Here is a 13,497-nt window from a genome sequence, read left to right on the forward strand (position 1 = left end):
CTCATAGAGACCTTTCTGTTTGAGAAGCAGTACATCTCCAACCAGGTCTGTCTCAGTAGCATGTTCTTTGTCTATTTCTTCATGACTCTCCAGTCTCTCTCTACATAATATCATACCCCCAAGATGTGCTAACCTCTCACCATTACAATCAGGGGAGGTTACCACTTTTGTGGGGGTATGATATTTGTGAGTCTATAACTTTCTCACTCATTGTAATTCACGGTTAATTCAGTATTATACACATACATGATAGCATCCACATTCATGTAGACGTGTTTAGTAACATATTCTATTCTTATTTACAATAAAAGTAACCCCAAAAGGATGCTATTGGATTGTGTAGAAATGCAGGAAATTAGCTTTAGATGCACAAAAAATACTGAGGGAGGAACCCCCAGAGCCCCCGCCAGGTTATGTCCCACTCACTTCTAAAGCCAAAGATGCGCCCCTGGTTTCAGAGGTACTGGAACCTGCACGCCTGGCACAGAAGATCATACCACGCTCAAAGTCTCTTAGGTCACTCGTTTCTCCCATTCTAACGTTCAATCGAATGGTAACAATGCCTCGATGCCTCGATGCCTGTCTGCCTGCTTTATATAGCAAGCCACGGCCACATGACTCACTTGTGTAGGAGCTAACCATTTTAGTGAACGGGGTGCTGTACCTGATAAACTGGCCACTGAGTTTAAATGTAATATTCATATACTTACTAAAGACAGAGGAAGACAGAGGAATTCTTGGAGTCTATTAGGTGAACACAGCTGTCGCTCGATGAGAGGTTGGGGTGTGATTGACTCTTGTTATTGATATTGATTATTGTACTGCAATGTTGAGGGAGCTATCACAACCATTTCACTACACCTTTTATACTGGGTGTAAACTGTGTACATGACGATATGGAGAGCTACACACCTCAGTATGAAAATAATTGGATAAATAAAATACTTTCAAGATAAAACGTTTTTCCCACATTCATCCTCGTCTCTCATTTTAATGTGACTGTGAGAGTGTGGCTGTCTTTGATACATGTCCTTCAACTCAGAGGACACTGAGGTCATACTGCCCCCCTCTGGCTAGTGTCTGTAATAACATGTGGGACTTTACTGGAGGCCCTGTGCTGAACTACACAAAAAGGGGGAATTTGATTGGTAGAAGTTAAAATAAGATAAAAATGTCCAATGACAGTGATCTATTCAGTTGTACTTGTCAAATAAATATATTCACATCAAATGTGTCCTGCCAATACAGGAAACTGAAGGCACCCTCAATCTCTTGGCAACAACACACACCCATCCACAACCAATGCTTTACAGATAGGAAACAACACACACCCATCCACAACCAATGCTTTATAGATAGTAAGTTTTTTTTTAATGTGAATGTTGTGTTCTTTCAAGAAAAACACACACATCACAGGAGGCTGGTGCCACCTTAATTTGGGAGAATGGGCTTGTGTTAATGACTGGAGTGAAATCAGTGGAATGGTATCAAATACATCAAACACGTGTTTGATGTTCTTCCTTTATGCTGTTGATATCTGCTGTTGATATGCTGTTGATATGTTGTTGATATGCTGTTGATATCTGCTGTTGATATGCTGTTGATATGTTGTTGATATGTTGTTGATATGCTGTTGATATGTTGTTGATATGCTGTTGATATCTGCTGTTGATATGTTGTTGACATGCTGTTGATATCTGCTGTTGATATGTTGTTGACATGCTGTTGATATCTGCTGTTGATATGCTGTTGATATGCTGTTGATATCTGCTGTTGATATCTGCTGTTGATATCTGCTGTTGATATGCTGTTGATATGCTGTTGATATTTCCATCAGTCCAGATGCAGAAGGAAAAAAATAAGTATGGGGCCAAAAGTCTGAGAGTAGATATCACATCTTCATGTTCCCAAAGTGACCCATCTATTGCCTGTGACGCACACCAAGGATGCAGAACGAGTGTTCTAGAGCAAAGTCTTAGAGAAGGTTCTACATCCACTCATCTCACTTCAGTCTCTCGGTGGACCCACTCTCCCCAAGTAGACCCCAAACGGCCATTATATTTTAATTTCATTTATAAGTTAATACAAACTCACCACAATACTTACATTGTACATAAGTGGCAGTCTTTCTTCAATGACATAATCCACAGACTGTTGGTACATTAGGAGAGAAGTTGGATCTTATAAGCCCTAAAAAGGCATAACGCCTCAAAGCACAAAGAAGTACTTTGTGTTTTCTGTTAAATGTCTTCTCAGCACACATGTTCACACGCTCTATATACACTACATGATCAAAAGTATGTGGACACCTGCTCGTCGAACATCTCATTACAAAATCATGGCCATTAATATGGAGTTGGTACCCCCGTTGCTGCTATAACAGCCTCCGCTATTCTGGGAAGGCTTTCGGCTAAATGTTGGAACATCTCTGCGAGGACTTGCATCCATTCAGCCACAAGAGCATTAGTGAGGTCGGCCACTGATGTTGGGCGATTAGGCCTAATATTGATACAGCGGATAGCATTGAAAAATGTTTAAAACTTAAAAGTTTTTATAATTATATAATAGAATTCAAACAATCTATAGTGCATAAATCAACTAAATTAACTCAGTAGGTTTGGCGCTACTGTCTGTGCACACAAGTTTCCATAGACTACAGCGCGTGTCTACTGTCTGTGCACACAGGTTTCCATAGACTACAGCGCGTGTCTACTGTCTGTGCACACAGGTTTCCATAGACTACAGCGCGTGTCTACTGTCTGTGCACACAGGTTTCCATAGACTACAGCGCGTGTCTACTGTCTGTGCACACAGGTTTCCATAGACTACAGCGCGTGTCTACTGTCTGTGTACACAGGTTTCCATAGACTACAGCGCGTGTCTACTGTCTGTGCACACAGGTTTCCATAGACTACAGCGCGTGTCTACTGTCTGTGCACACAGGTTTCCATAGACTACAGCGCGTGTCTACTATCTGTGCACACAGGTTTCCATAGACTACAGCGCGTGTCTACTGTCTGTGCACACAGGTTTCCATAGACTACAGCGGTCAAACTCATTCCAAGGAGGGAGGAATGTCTGCGTTTCTTCGCTCCTCTCTTTTACTTGACTGATGAGTTAGTAAGGAATTCACCCCTGGTTGTCTTCACTGACAGAAAAAACAACACCACACAGACACTAGGCCCTCCATGGAATGAGTTTGATACCCCTGGGCTACAGCCTCGGCTCTGGTCTCCAAACTTCACTCCAGAAAATTAAGAAGCCATATACCTAGAATAAAAATGTGGAATAATGACACAGCTATTTATATTTCACTGTGGAAAAGAGGCCGAAATACCTGTCATGTTGACAGTTTGCTGAAATCAAGGTCAGAATACAGCATCTCTCTAGACACACTTCTGACGCACCTCCATTTCTGCATCTCCACCCCAAACCAATACCTTGCTGACACATGTGTTTCCCTTAAGAATCTTTCCTTCCTGCTTCATTTCATGGTCAGAATACGTGGAGAGAAAGGTGCATAAATAAGGAAGCTCAATTCACGTAACTTGGGTCTGAATTCCCCCCTACTTAAAGACGGGGAGTTATTAGAAAGCTGTACAAAAAAGCAAGGTGACCATAGCTGTTGCTAAGAGATGAGAGGTTGGGAAGGAGGTTGGGTGTATGAGTGCTACGATTGTGGATTTTACACTCAGTATGATCTTTGATGGAAAACAATCGGATAAATACAACTTTTTCAAAATAAAACTGTGTCCCTCCGTGCAATCCTAGACTCTCATTTTAATGTGACTGTGAGAATGTGGCTGTGATTGAAAAGTTTCCTTCACCTTGCTCAGAGAAAACTGAGGTCATACTGCCACCTTGTGCATAGCGTCTGTAACAACATGTGGGACTGTACTGCGTTGAACTACACAAAAAGGGGGAATTGAATTGATCAACACCAACCAGTCTTCGCTCTTCTAAGGAGACTCTGTGTCCCACACTGCTGCTGCTTGAGCCTGACTCATCAGCTGTTCCTTCCAGGCTTTCTGGAAGATCATCATACAGTCTTTGAAGGTCTGGACCTGTCTCTGACACTTCCTTCAGTCCTGGTGGTCGGCCCTGCCCTCCTGGACGGCATAGTGCTGCTCCATACAGCCTGTCCTGCTGATCATCTGGTCCACTGGCTCCTCCTCATCCTGGTCCTCGCTGGGGCTGGGCCGACGGCTCCGGTTCTGGGGTGGAGGGGAGGCCATTTTGAGAGGCAGCTCTTTCTAGGAGGAGAGATAGACTAGCCCCCACACCTCCATCTTGGCACACCCCCACAATTGTAAAAATGCTGGGCACACGGGTACAGCTTAGAGGGAGTAAGAGAATATACATTAAGTAGGATAATGTACATGTTGGGCCACTGACTGCATCATTTCAGTACAACTAAATTGAATTTCAGTTTCCCTGAATTGCCTGAATTGAAATGGAATTAAATTAACACCAACCCTGCTGCACAGTACAATCAATCAATCAATACACTTTAATTGAGTTTTATTTTGTTTACAAATGTTTCTGTCACAATGTGCTTTACAAAACCTAACCCTAAACTCAGGCTCCACAAACTGGCTTCAGGTTAGACCTTAAATCCATCTTCAGTAGTGGTCTGGGATTGCATCATAGAATAAGCACTTGGTCAGGAGCAGAAGGTGAAGATTAATATGGTGTTTTAACCTTAATAAAATGATGTGGTGAAATGTTTTGTTATTGTCACGTTGAATTCACGTTTGAAGACAATTCAACTAAATGTAAATCAAAACTAGACGTTGAAATAACGTTGGTGCCCAGTGGGATGTATTAAAGTCTCCAATCTCCTTTTCAGTTTATTTAACACCTGATCAACCCTTAGTGCGAAGATCCCGCTAGCGGGATCAAATTCGACAACATCCGGTGAAATCGGAGCACGCCAAATTCAAAATTCAAAATCATAATATTAAACATTCATGAAAATACAAGTGTCATACATGATTCTTTAGCTTAGAATCTTGGTAATCGAACTGCGTTGTCGGATTTCTAAAAGGCTTTACGGCGAAAGCATAGCATTCAATTGTCTGAGGACAGTGCATCACGTTAGCATATTTTCCAAACCAGCACAGGCGTCACGAAATAACAAATAGCGATAAAATAAATCACTTGCTTTGGAAGATCTTCCTCTGTTTGCAATTCCAAGGGTCCCAGCTACACAATGAATGGTCGTTTTGTTCAATAAAGTCCTTCTTTATATCCCAAAAACGCAGTTTAGTTGGCACCATTGAATTCAATAATCCAGTCCTTCAACATGCATACAAAGCATTCCAAAACGTTACCAGCAAAGTTTGTCCAAACGAGTCAAACAATGTTTTCTATTCATCTCAGACCATGTGAAACAAGATTCTCTGGTCTGATGAAACCAAGATTGAACTCATTGGAATGAATGCCAAGCGTCACGTCTAGAAGAAACCTGGTACCATCCCTACGGTGAAGCATGGGGGTGGCAGGGACTGGGACACTAGTCAGGATCGACGCAAAGATGAACGGAGAAAAGTACAGATAGATCCTTGATGAAAACCTGCTCCAATGTCCTCAGGACCTTAGACTGGGGCGAAGGTTCACCTTCCAACAGGACAATGACCTTAAGCACTCAGCCAAGACAACGCGGGAGTGGCTTCGGGACAAGTCTCTGAATGTCCTTGCCCTTGAACCTGATCGAACATCTCTGGAGAGACCTGAAAATAGCTGTGCAGCAACGCTCCCCATCCAACCTGACAGAGCTTGAGAGGATCTGCAGAGAAGAGTGGGAAAAACTCCCTAAATACAGGTGTGTCAAGTATGTAGCGTCCTACCCAAGAAGACTTGAAGCTGTAATCGCTGCCAAGTTGTCCTTTCGTCCAACCACTTCGTCCTTTGACATTTTGTACTTTACTTTTTTAGTTACCTCAGGCACAGGTCTCCCAAAGGGTGCTATGAGTGTCTGGACTCCGCTGGGTGTGTGAGAGCAATGTAATTCTGAAGTACAACTACAACTACAGGAACTGGAAACCCTACAGTCAACTTCTGAAACACATGCAGTACACAAAAGGTGGTCCGTTGCTGGACATCACTTTGGAGTTTGGTGAACTGAAGGAGGGACATCTGCAACACTTAATCTGTTTAGGTAAAATAATGGTGATATTTGTTCTATTTGAGTCCAAGTTCACTGTATGCATATTGACTAAAGCAGTGTTTCCCAACCCTGGTCCTAGAGTACCCCCAACAGTACAGATTTATATTGTAAAACTAGAGAAGCACAACTGACTCAACTTGTCAACTAATCATCAAGTCAATGAGTTGAATTAGGTGTGTTTGTCAAGAGCTACAACGAAACTGTGTAGTGTTGGGGGTACTGGAGGACCAGGGTTGGGACTCTGTGTAGTGTTGGGGGTACTGGAGGACCAGGGTTGGGACTCTGTGTAGTGTTGGGGGTACTGGAGGACCAGGGTTGGGACTCTGTGTAGTGTTGGGGGTACTGGAGGACCAGGGTTGGGACTCTGTGTAGTGTTGGGGGTACTGGAGGACCAGGGTTGGGACTCTGTGTACTGTTGGGGTACTGGAGGACCAGGGCTGGGAAACTGTGTAGTGTTGGGGGTACTGGAGGACCAGGGTTGGGAAACTGTGTAGTGTTGGGGGTACTGGAGGACCAGGGTTGGGAAACTGTGTAGTGTTGGGGTACTGGAGGACCAGGGTTGGGAAACTGTGTAGTGTTGGGCGTACTGGAGGACCAGGGTTGGGAAACACTAGCCATTTTCCCTTTTGTGTTCGTGGGTTCTTGTCTATGTGTAGTTGCCTGTTCAGCACTCATTTGTATAGCTTCACGGTTCGTTTAGTTATTTAGTTAGTTTTGTTCAGTGTTCATTCTTAGACTATAGAAGAATGTACTTTTATCACGCTGTGCCTTGGTCTCGTCCTTTTGACGGCCGTGACACCAGGGTTGGGAAACACTGGACTAATGCACTCAACGTTGTTCTTGGTTGTGCTGAATGAATCATACAATAATTGTTTAATTATTTCCAATTGATTGTGTTGTGCACGGACCAACCCTTCCCTGAGGGATGAGATGAAGTTTCTGCATGAAGAGGGACAGGGAGTGTCTTTCGAGGAAGTGCATGAGATCACCTGATTCCATGTTAAGCTTCTCCGTCCTAAGTTCTCAGCTCTCTCACTGAACAATCCCTATTTTTGGGACGTGGAAGTACACTGTGTAGTGATACTTTATCTGACAGTGAAAAAGGCAACACTAATTTCACGGCTGTACCTGTTCCTCAGAAACTTCAGTCAACAAGAGGTATGGCACCATCATTAAGTGTCTATATTGACTGTTAGGCCGGGATTCAATCCAATCGAGCTTGTGGACAACGTCTCTTTTTAAGGCAATGTTCCCACGTTCCCGGATATTTCATTCACGATAAACACTGCATATTTCGGCTCAATCGGTAATTACCTTTAAATGTCTCCTTTAAATATTTTGTTTCGCACATTTGCATGTTCAGAGTTGGATGTAACTCTAACACTCCTCTTTCCTCTCTCTCTAACTCCTCGTTCCTCTCTCTGCACCCTCTCTTTATCTGTCTGCCCCCTCTCTCTCTCTCTGCCACCTCTTTCCTCTCTCTCTCTGCCACCTCTTCCCTCTCTCTCTCTGCCACCTCTTCCCTCTCTCTCTCTGCCACCTCTTTCCTCTATCTCTCTGCCACCTCTTCCCTCTCTCTCTCTGCCCCTCTCTCTCTCTCTCTGCCACCTCTTTCCTCTCTCTCTCTGCCACCTCGTCCCTCTCTCTCTCTGCCCCTCTCTCTCTCTCTCTGCCACCTCTTTCCTCTCTCTCTCTGCCACCTCGTCCCTCTCTCTCTCTGCCACCTCTTTCCTCTCTCTCTCTGCCACCTCTTTCCTCTCTCTCTCTGCCTCCTTTTTCCACTCTCTCTCTCTCTCTCTGCCACCTATTTCCTCTCTCTCTCTCTGCCCCCTCTCTCTCTGCCACCTCTTTCCTCTCTCTCTCTCTCTCTGCCACCTCTTTCCTCTCCCTCTGTGCCACCTCTTTCCACTTTCTCTCTCTCTCTGCCACCTATTTCCTCTCTCTCTCTCTCTGCCCCCTCTCTCTCTGCCACCTCTTTCCTCTCTCTCTCTCTCTGCCTCCCTTTTCCACTCTCTTTATATCTCTGCCTCCTCTATTGTCTCTCTCTCTCTGCCACCTATTTCCTCTCTCTATCTCTCTGCCCCCTCTCTCTCTGCCACCTCTTTCCTCTCTCTCTCTCTCTCTGCCACCTCTTTCCTCTCTCTCTCTCTCTGCCTCCCTTTTCCACTCTCTTTATATCTCTGCCTCCTCTATTGTCTCTCTCTCTGCCTCTATGGTCTCTCTCTATCTATCTGCGTCATCTGAGTCATATAATGTTCTGACTAAGGAATGGATAAGCAGCTGTTGTTCACAGGGTTATATTCATACCAGAGCCTGGTACAGAAGCTCTGATTAGAAACAATGTCAAAAATGGACTGAAACTGAAAAGAAAATGTGTTTTATTGATACTGTGTCGTTGTTGTTCTGTAATCGGATTCTGAATTTATGTTCTTATGTTATAAACACACATTTTTAATGGTTGATTCTTTGTACTAACTATATGTTTTGTATTAGAAGTAGTGTATTCATCAGACCCTGTCAATCAATCAAACAGTGTGACATATGTTTATGAAGATGATTAAAAAACATTTTTTTTAAAGTTTTATTACGTTTTCTGGTTTTTCAATCAACCAACAAAACACATTCCACATTCACAGGTGAGACAGACTTAAAAAAAATATATAATAATAATAATAATATACAAAATAAATAATAATAAATAAATAAAAAATCATAATATATATATATATACATATATACATACACACAAAGAATAATTATTTAAACATTTAAAATATAAAACTTGCAACAGCACTATCAAGGTTCTTATTAGCTATTTCCAGCCTTAGCTGAGACGACGAGCAAATAATTAGTTTTTAGATTTTACAGCACCTTACACAACATGTATCTGCTCATTTCCCTAATCACCCCATTCACTCTGTCCAATTTGAAATATAGTTGAGTAGTGGAGACCAGAGTCTATCAAACTTGGGCTGTCTCTTGCAGAGGTCATTAGTGAGCTTTTCAAGAGGGAGAAAGTCAACAATCTGGTCAATCCACATTTTAAATGTAGGAGAGGTATTAGAGGCCCACAATAGAAGAATACATTTCTTAGCAAAGTATGTAATGGTCATAAACAAATTTTCTCTGTCAGGATCAAGAACAAAGTCCTGCTGGGCATTAAGAAGATAGAGACACGGGGTCATATCAAACTGTACACCTAGTATTTTCTCTGCAGCAGTATGTATAGATTGCCAAAATCTGGCAATCTCTCTACAGCTCCAAAATACATGCATACAGGTTCCACTTTCAGAGGTACATATTTTACAGTTAGTAGAAATGTCTGTTTTCATTCTATGGAGTCTCAAGGGAGTGTAATAAAATTTGTACAAAAATTTGTAATAAGATTCTTTCATTTTTACATTAGTAGAGGAGCAGTATACCCTGTCGAAAACCTCCGCCCATAACTCATCACTGATAGTCAGACCAAGGTCCTTTTCCCAGATTATTTTCAAAGGAGTAAAGGAGGAGCCTCCTTTTTCAGAAAGGAGTCTATAGATATAAGATATTTTGCCTTTAATGGAGTGTGCTGTGACAAGAATGGTTTCAACTTCATTCAACTGAGTTCTAAACCTCCTCTTGGAAGTTAATGAGGAAATGACATGTCTAATTTTAAGATATTTTTTTTTTTAAATGGGATCTTGGCACATTGAATTCACTGCAGAGCTCTTGAAAGGATTTCAGTGTAGTGGTCTTCTGATGAAATAGGTCTGAAAAGGTCCTGATTCCTAGAGTATGCCAAAGATTAAAGTTGGCATCCCTCAGGGCTTTTGGCAAGTCTGGGTTGCCTACTATAGGCGAGTGAGATCATATTTGGGAGAAAATGCCCAGGTATTTCTTACATTCTCTCCACGCTAGTAGGGTGCTGTAAATCACAAAGGTTTTGGCTATGTTGCCCACTTCACTAAAGTTATTAATGAATATAAATGAGCTTAGTGGCAATGAACCACAGGATTGGGCTTCTATCTGAGTCCACATTGTCTGTTTGTGATCCATGTTAGCATGTTGCGGATTTGGGCAGACCAGTAGTACAATTTAAGGGAGGGAAGGGCAAGACCACCCTTAGATTCAGGTTTCGATAGATTGGAGAACTTGATCCTAGGTTTTTTAATGCCCCATATAAATTTGGTGATGCTTTGGTTAGTTGTTTTGAAAAAGGAAACTGGGAGATAGCATGGGAGCATCTGAAATAAATAGTTCAATCTAGGGAGGATGTTCATACGGATAACATTAATTCTTCCGACTAAGCTAATTGGGAGGGAGATCCAGGTTTGGAGATTGTTCTTGATTCGATCCAGGAGTGGAAGATAATTCTCCTTGAAGAGGCTATTCAGATCTGGTGTTATGAATATCCCAAGGTATTGAAACCCCTGTGTCTTCCATTGGAACGGACATAGTGTTTTCATAGAGCTGGTGAGTGTAATATTGAGAAGGGCAGATCGTGGATTTGTTAAAATTGATCTTATTACCTGAAACCTTGCCATACTGAGCAATTGTGTCTGAAATGGGAGGGATTTCTCAGGGTTGGATGTGTAGAGCAAGACATCATCCGCATAAAGAAAAATCTTGTGCTGCAGGCCGCCTGCAGAAACACCTATATTACTTGGATTACTCCTTATCAACTCTGCCAGAGGCTCCGCCCCCAACAAGTAGAGCAGGGGGGACAGCGAGCACCCTTGTCTTGTGCCCCGTCCCAAAGGGAATCTGTCAGAGTTCAGTCCGTTAGTAGTCACCATGGCATTTGGATGAGAGTATAGTGATTTGATCCATTTAATAAAGTTTGGGCCCATATTGAACTTTTCTAAGACTGAGAACAGAAAGCTCCACTCCATCCTGTCAAACGCCTTCTCAGCATCCAGTGAAGCCAGCAGGACAGGGGTCTTCTGTGCGTTTACTTGATCAATAATATCAAAAAGACGGCGAATGTTATCAGAAGATTATCTGTCTCTAATAAATCCCGTTTGGTCCGCTTTTATTATTTTGGGAAGAAGAGTGTTTAGTCTTTTGGCGAGCAATTTGGTAATTATTTTGTAGTCGAAATCCAACAAGCTTATGGGCCGGAAGGAGGAGCAGGATAGAGGGTCCTTGTCTTTTCTGAGCAACACTGTAATGCGAGCTTAGTCTGGGAGAACTCAGTTTTTGCAAAAATCCTACAGCATTGCCATGAAAATAGGGCTAACCTGGGGCCAAAAAGCTTTGTAGAACTCTCTGGGGAATCCATCTGGGCCTGGGGACTTATTAGGTGGCATGGAGGTAATTGCCTCCAGGATCTCCTCAGGAGTGAAGGGGGAGTTGAGATCTTCTTGGTCGGTCTCTGATAGTTTAGGTAGCGAGATTCCCTCTAGGAAGGAGTGGAGTTCTGCCTCCGTGTGTTTTCTCTCAGAGGTATATAGTTTTCAGTAAAAATCATGAAAAGTTAAATTGATATTTTTGGGTCACCTCTGCTGTTCGGATAGCCATGATTGTACGCTCTGACTGCTCTTTTTTTAATTGGTAAGCAAGCAATCTACTCGGCCTATTGCTGTACTCATGGTATTTCTGTTTAGTAAATAAAAAATAAAAACTGTATCTCCCGAGTTTAGTCCAAGTTCAGTTTGGCTTTGGCTGCTTTAAGTTGACTCCAGGAGGTGCTGTCTGGGGATTGTTTATGTACTTTTTCACAGAGTTCCAGCTCCCTCTCCAGATCTAGCCTGTGTGCTTCCATTGCTTTTTTCTTAGAGGAAGCATATGCAATTAGATGACCTCTTAGTGTGGCTTTAGCAGCGTCCCACATTGTGGCCGGAGAAACAGGAGAATCTTTGTTGTTTTGTGTGTAGTTGTCTATCCATGTAGTTACCAATGTATGGAACGCTTCGTTTGATAGCATGGAGGTGTTGAATTTCCAGCTCTTTGACCTCGGGATGTTTTTGCAGAGGTCAAAGCGGAGGTGGACAAAGGCGTGATCTGAAAGCGCAATGGGTCCGATTGTACACGTGGCTGAATTTATGAAACTCTTTGGGATAAAAATGTCATCTATACGGGAGTAGGTGTTATGGACATTAGAGTAGTATGTATAGTCCATAGATGAGCTATTAGTCTCTCTCCAGATATCTATCAGTCCCATCTCTTTAGTAAGAGAGTTCAACATCTTTGCAGATCTAGGATTTGTGGTGGGGACTTGAGATGATTTGTCCAGGGTTGGGTTCAGGGTACAATTAAAATTTCCAGCCAGCACTCCAAAGGAAACACAATGCTCATTGAACAGAGTTATCATTTTCGACATAAAAGCAGGAGTATCTGTGTTAGGGGCGTATATGTTTAAGATAATAATTGGTTGCCCATACAGTGACCCAGTTATCAAAATAAATCTCCCCTCCGGATCAGATATGTTTTTGCCAATTATGAATGGAACATTCTTATGGATAAGTATGGCTGTACCTCTACTGTTGGATTTGAAAGATGAGAAATACACCTGTCCCACCCAAGCTCTGTGGAGTTTGGCATGATCAGCATCATAGAGGTGTGTCTCTTGTAATAGCGCAATAGATTTAAGGTACTAGTCATCGTCATCGAACAGTAATCAAACTTTAGTGCAAGTCATCTCTGGGTAAAGGTGGATAGTAGTTATAGCTGCGTTCACATAAAAGGAAAATAAATGGTGTACATAAAATAACAATCTCTGAACACCCCAGCTGAGTTCCCTCTCCGCACCGCATTGAGTAAATGACAACGTAGCCCCCGTCCAGACCACATTAAAAGAGTGAGAAAATAAAATCAATAGCCCAGTCTACATATACCTCCCCCAAAAAACAGTCATATTCAAAATCGAGGTCGCAACCCAAATTGCAGTGGGGTTGCCAAAATATACTGAACAAAAATATAAACGCAACATGTAAAGTGTTGGTCCCATGTTTCATGAGCTGAAATAAAACAATCACATTAATTTTCCAATTTTCTGCACAAATAGCTTATTTCTCTCAGTTGTGCACAAATTTTGAGGGAGCAGTAATGTCCACCACAGCTCCTTCCAGACAATCTAATGTTAATTTCTCTATCATAAGCCTCTATCAATGTCGCTTTAGAGAATTTGACAGACCGTCCAATCGGCCTCACAACTGCAGACCACATGTACAGCGTTGTGTGGGCGAGCGGTTGGCTGATGTCAACGTTGTGAAGAGTGTGACCCATGATGGCGGTGGGGTTATGATATGGGCAGGCATAAGCTACGCACAATGAACACAATTGCATTTTATCGATGACAATTTGAATACATAGAGATACCGTGACTAGATTCTGGCTCATTGTGACGC

General features: G+C 42.5%; 1 protein-coding gene across 1 annotated transcript; it reads right to left on the reverse strand.

The window, feature by feature from the left end:
• Nucleotides 1–3,959: 3,959 nt before the first annotated feature.
• LOC129842885 (cytochrome c oxidase assembly factor 4 homolog, mitochondrial) lies at nucleotides 3,960–4,235 on the reverse strand. Its single transcript, XM_055911581.1, is given in 1 exon segment — nucleotides 3,960–4,235. A coding segment is annotated over 1 exon segment (276 nt).
• Nucleotides 4,236–13,497: the final 9,262 nt, after the last annotated feature.

Source organism: Salvelinus fontinalis, unplaced genomic scaffold, assembly GCF_029448725.1.
Source record: "Salvelinus fontinalis isolate EN_2023a unplaced genomic scaffold, ASM2944872v1 scaffold_0073, whole genome shotgun sequence".
Classification (NCBI taxonomy): domain Eukaryota; kingdom Metazoa; phylum Chordata; class Actinopteri; order Salmoniformes; family Salmonidae; genus Salvelinus; species Salvelinus fontinalis.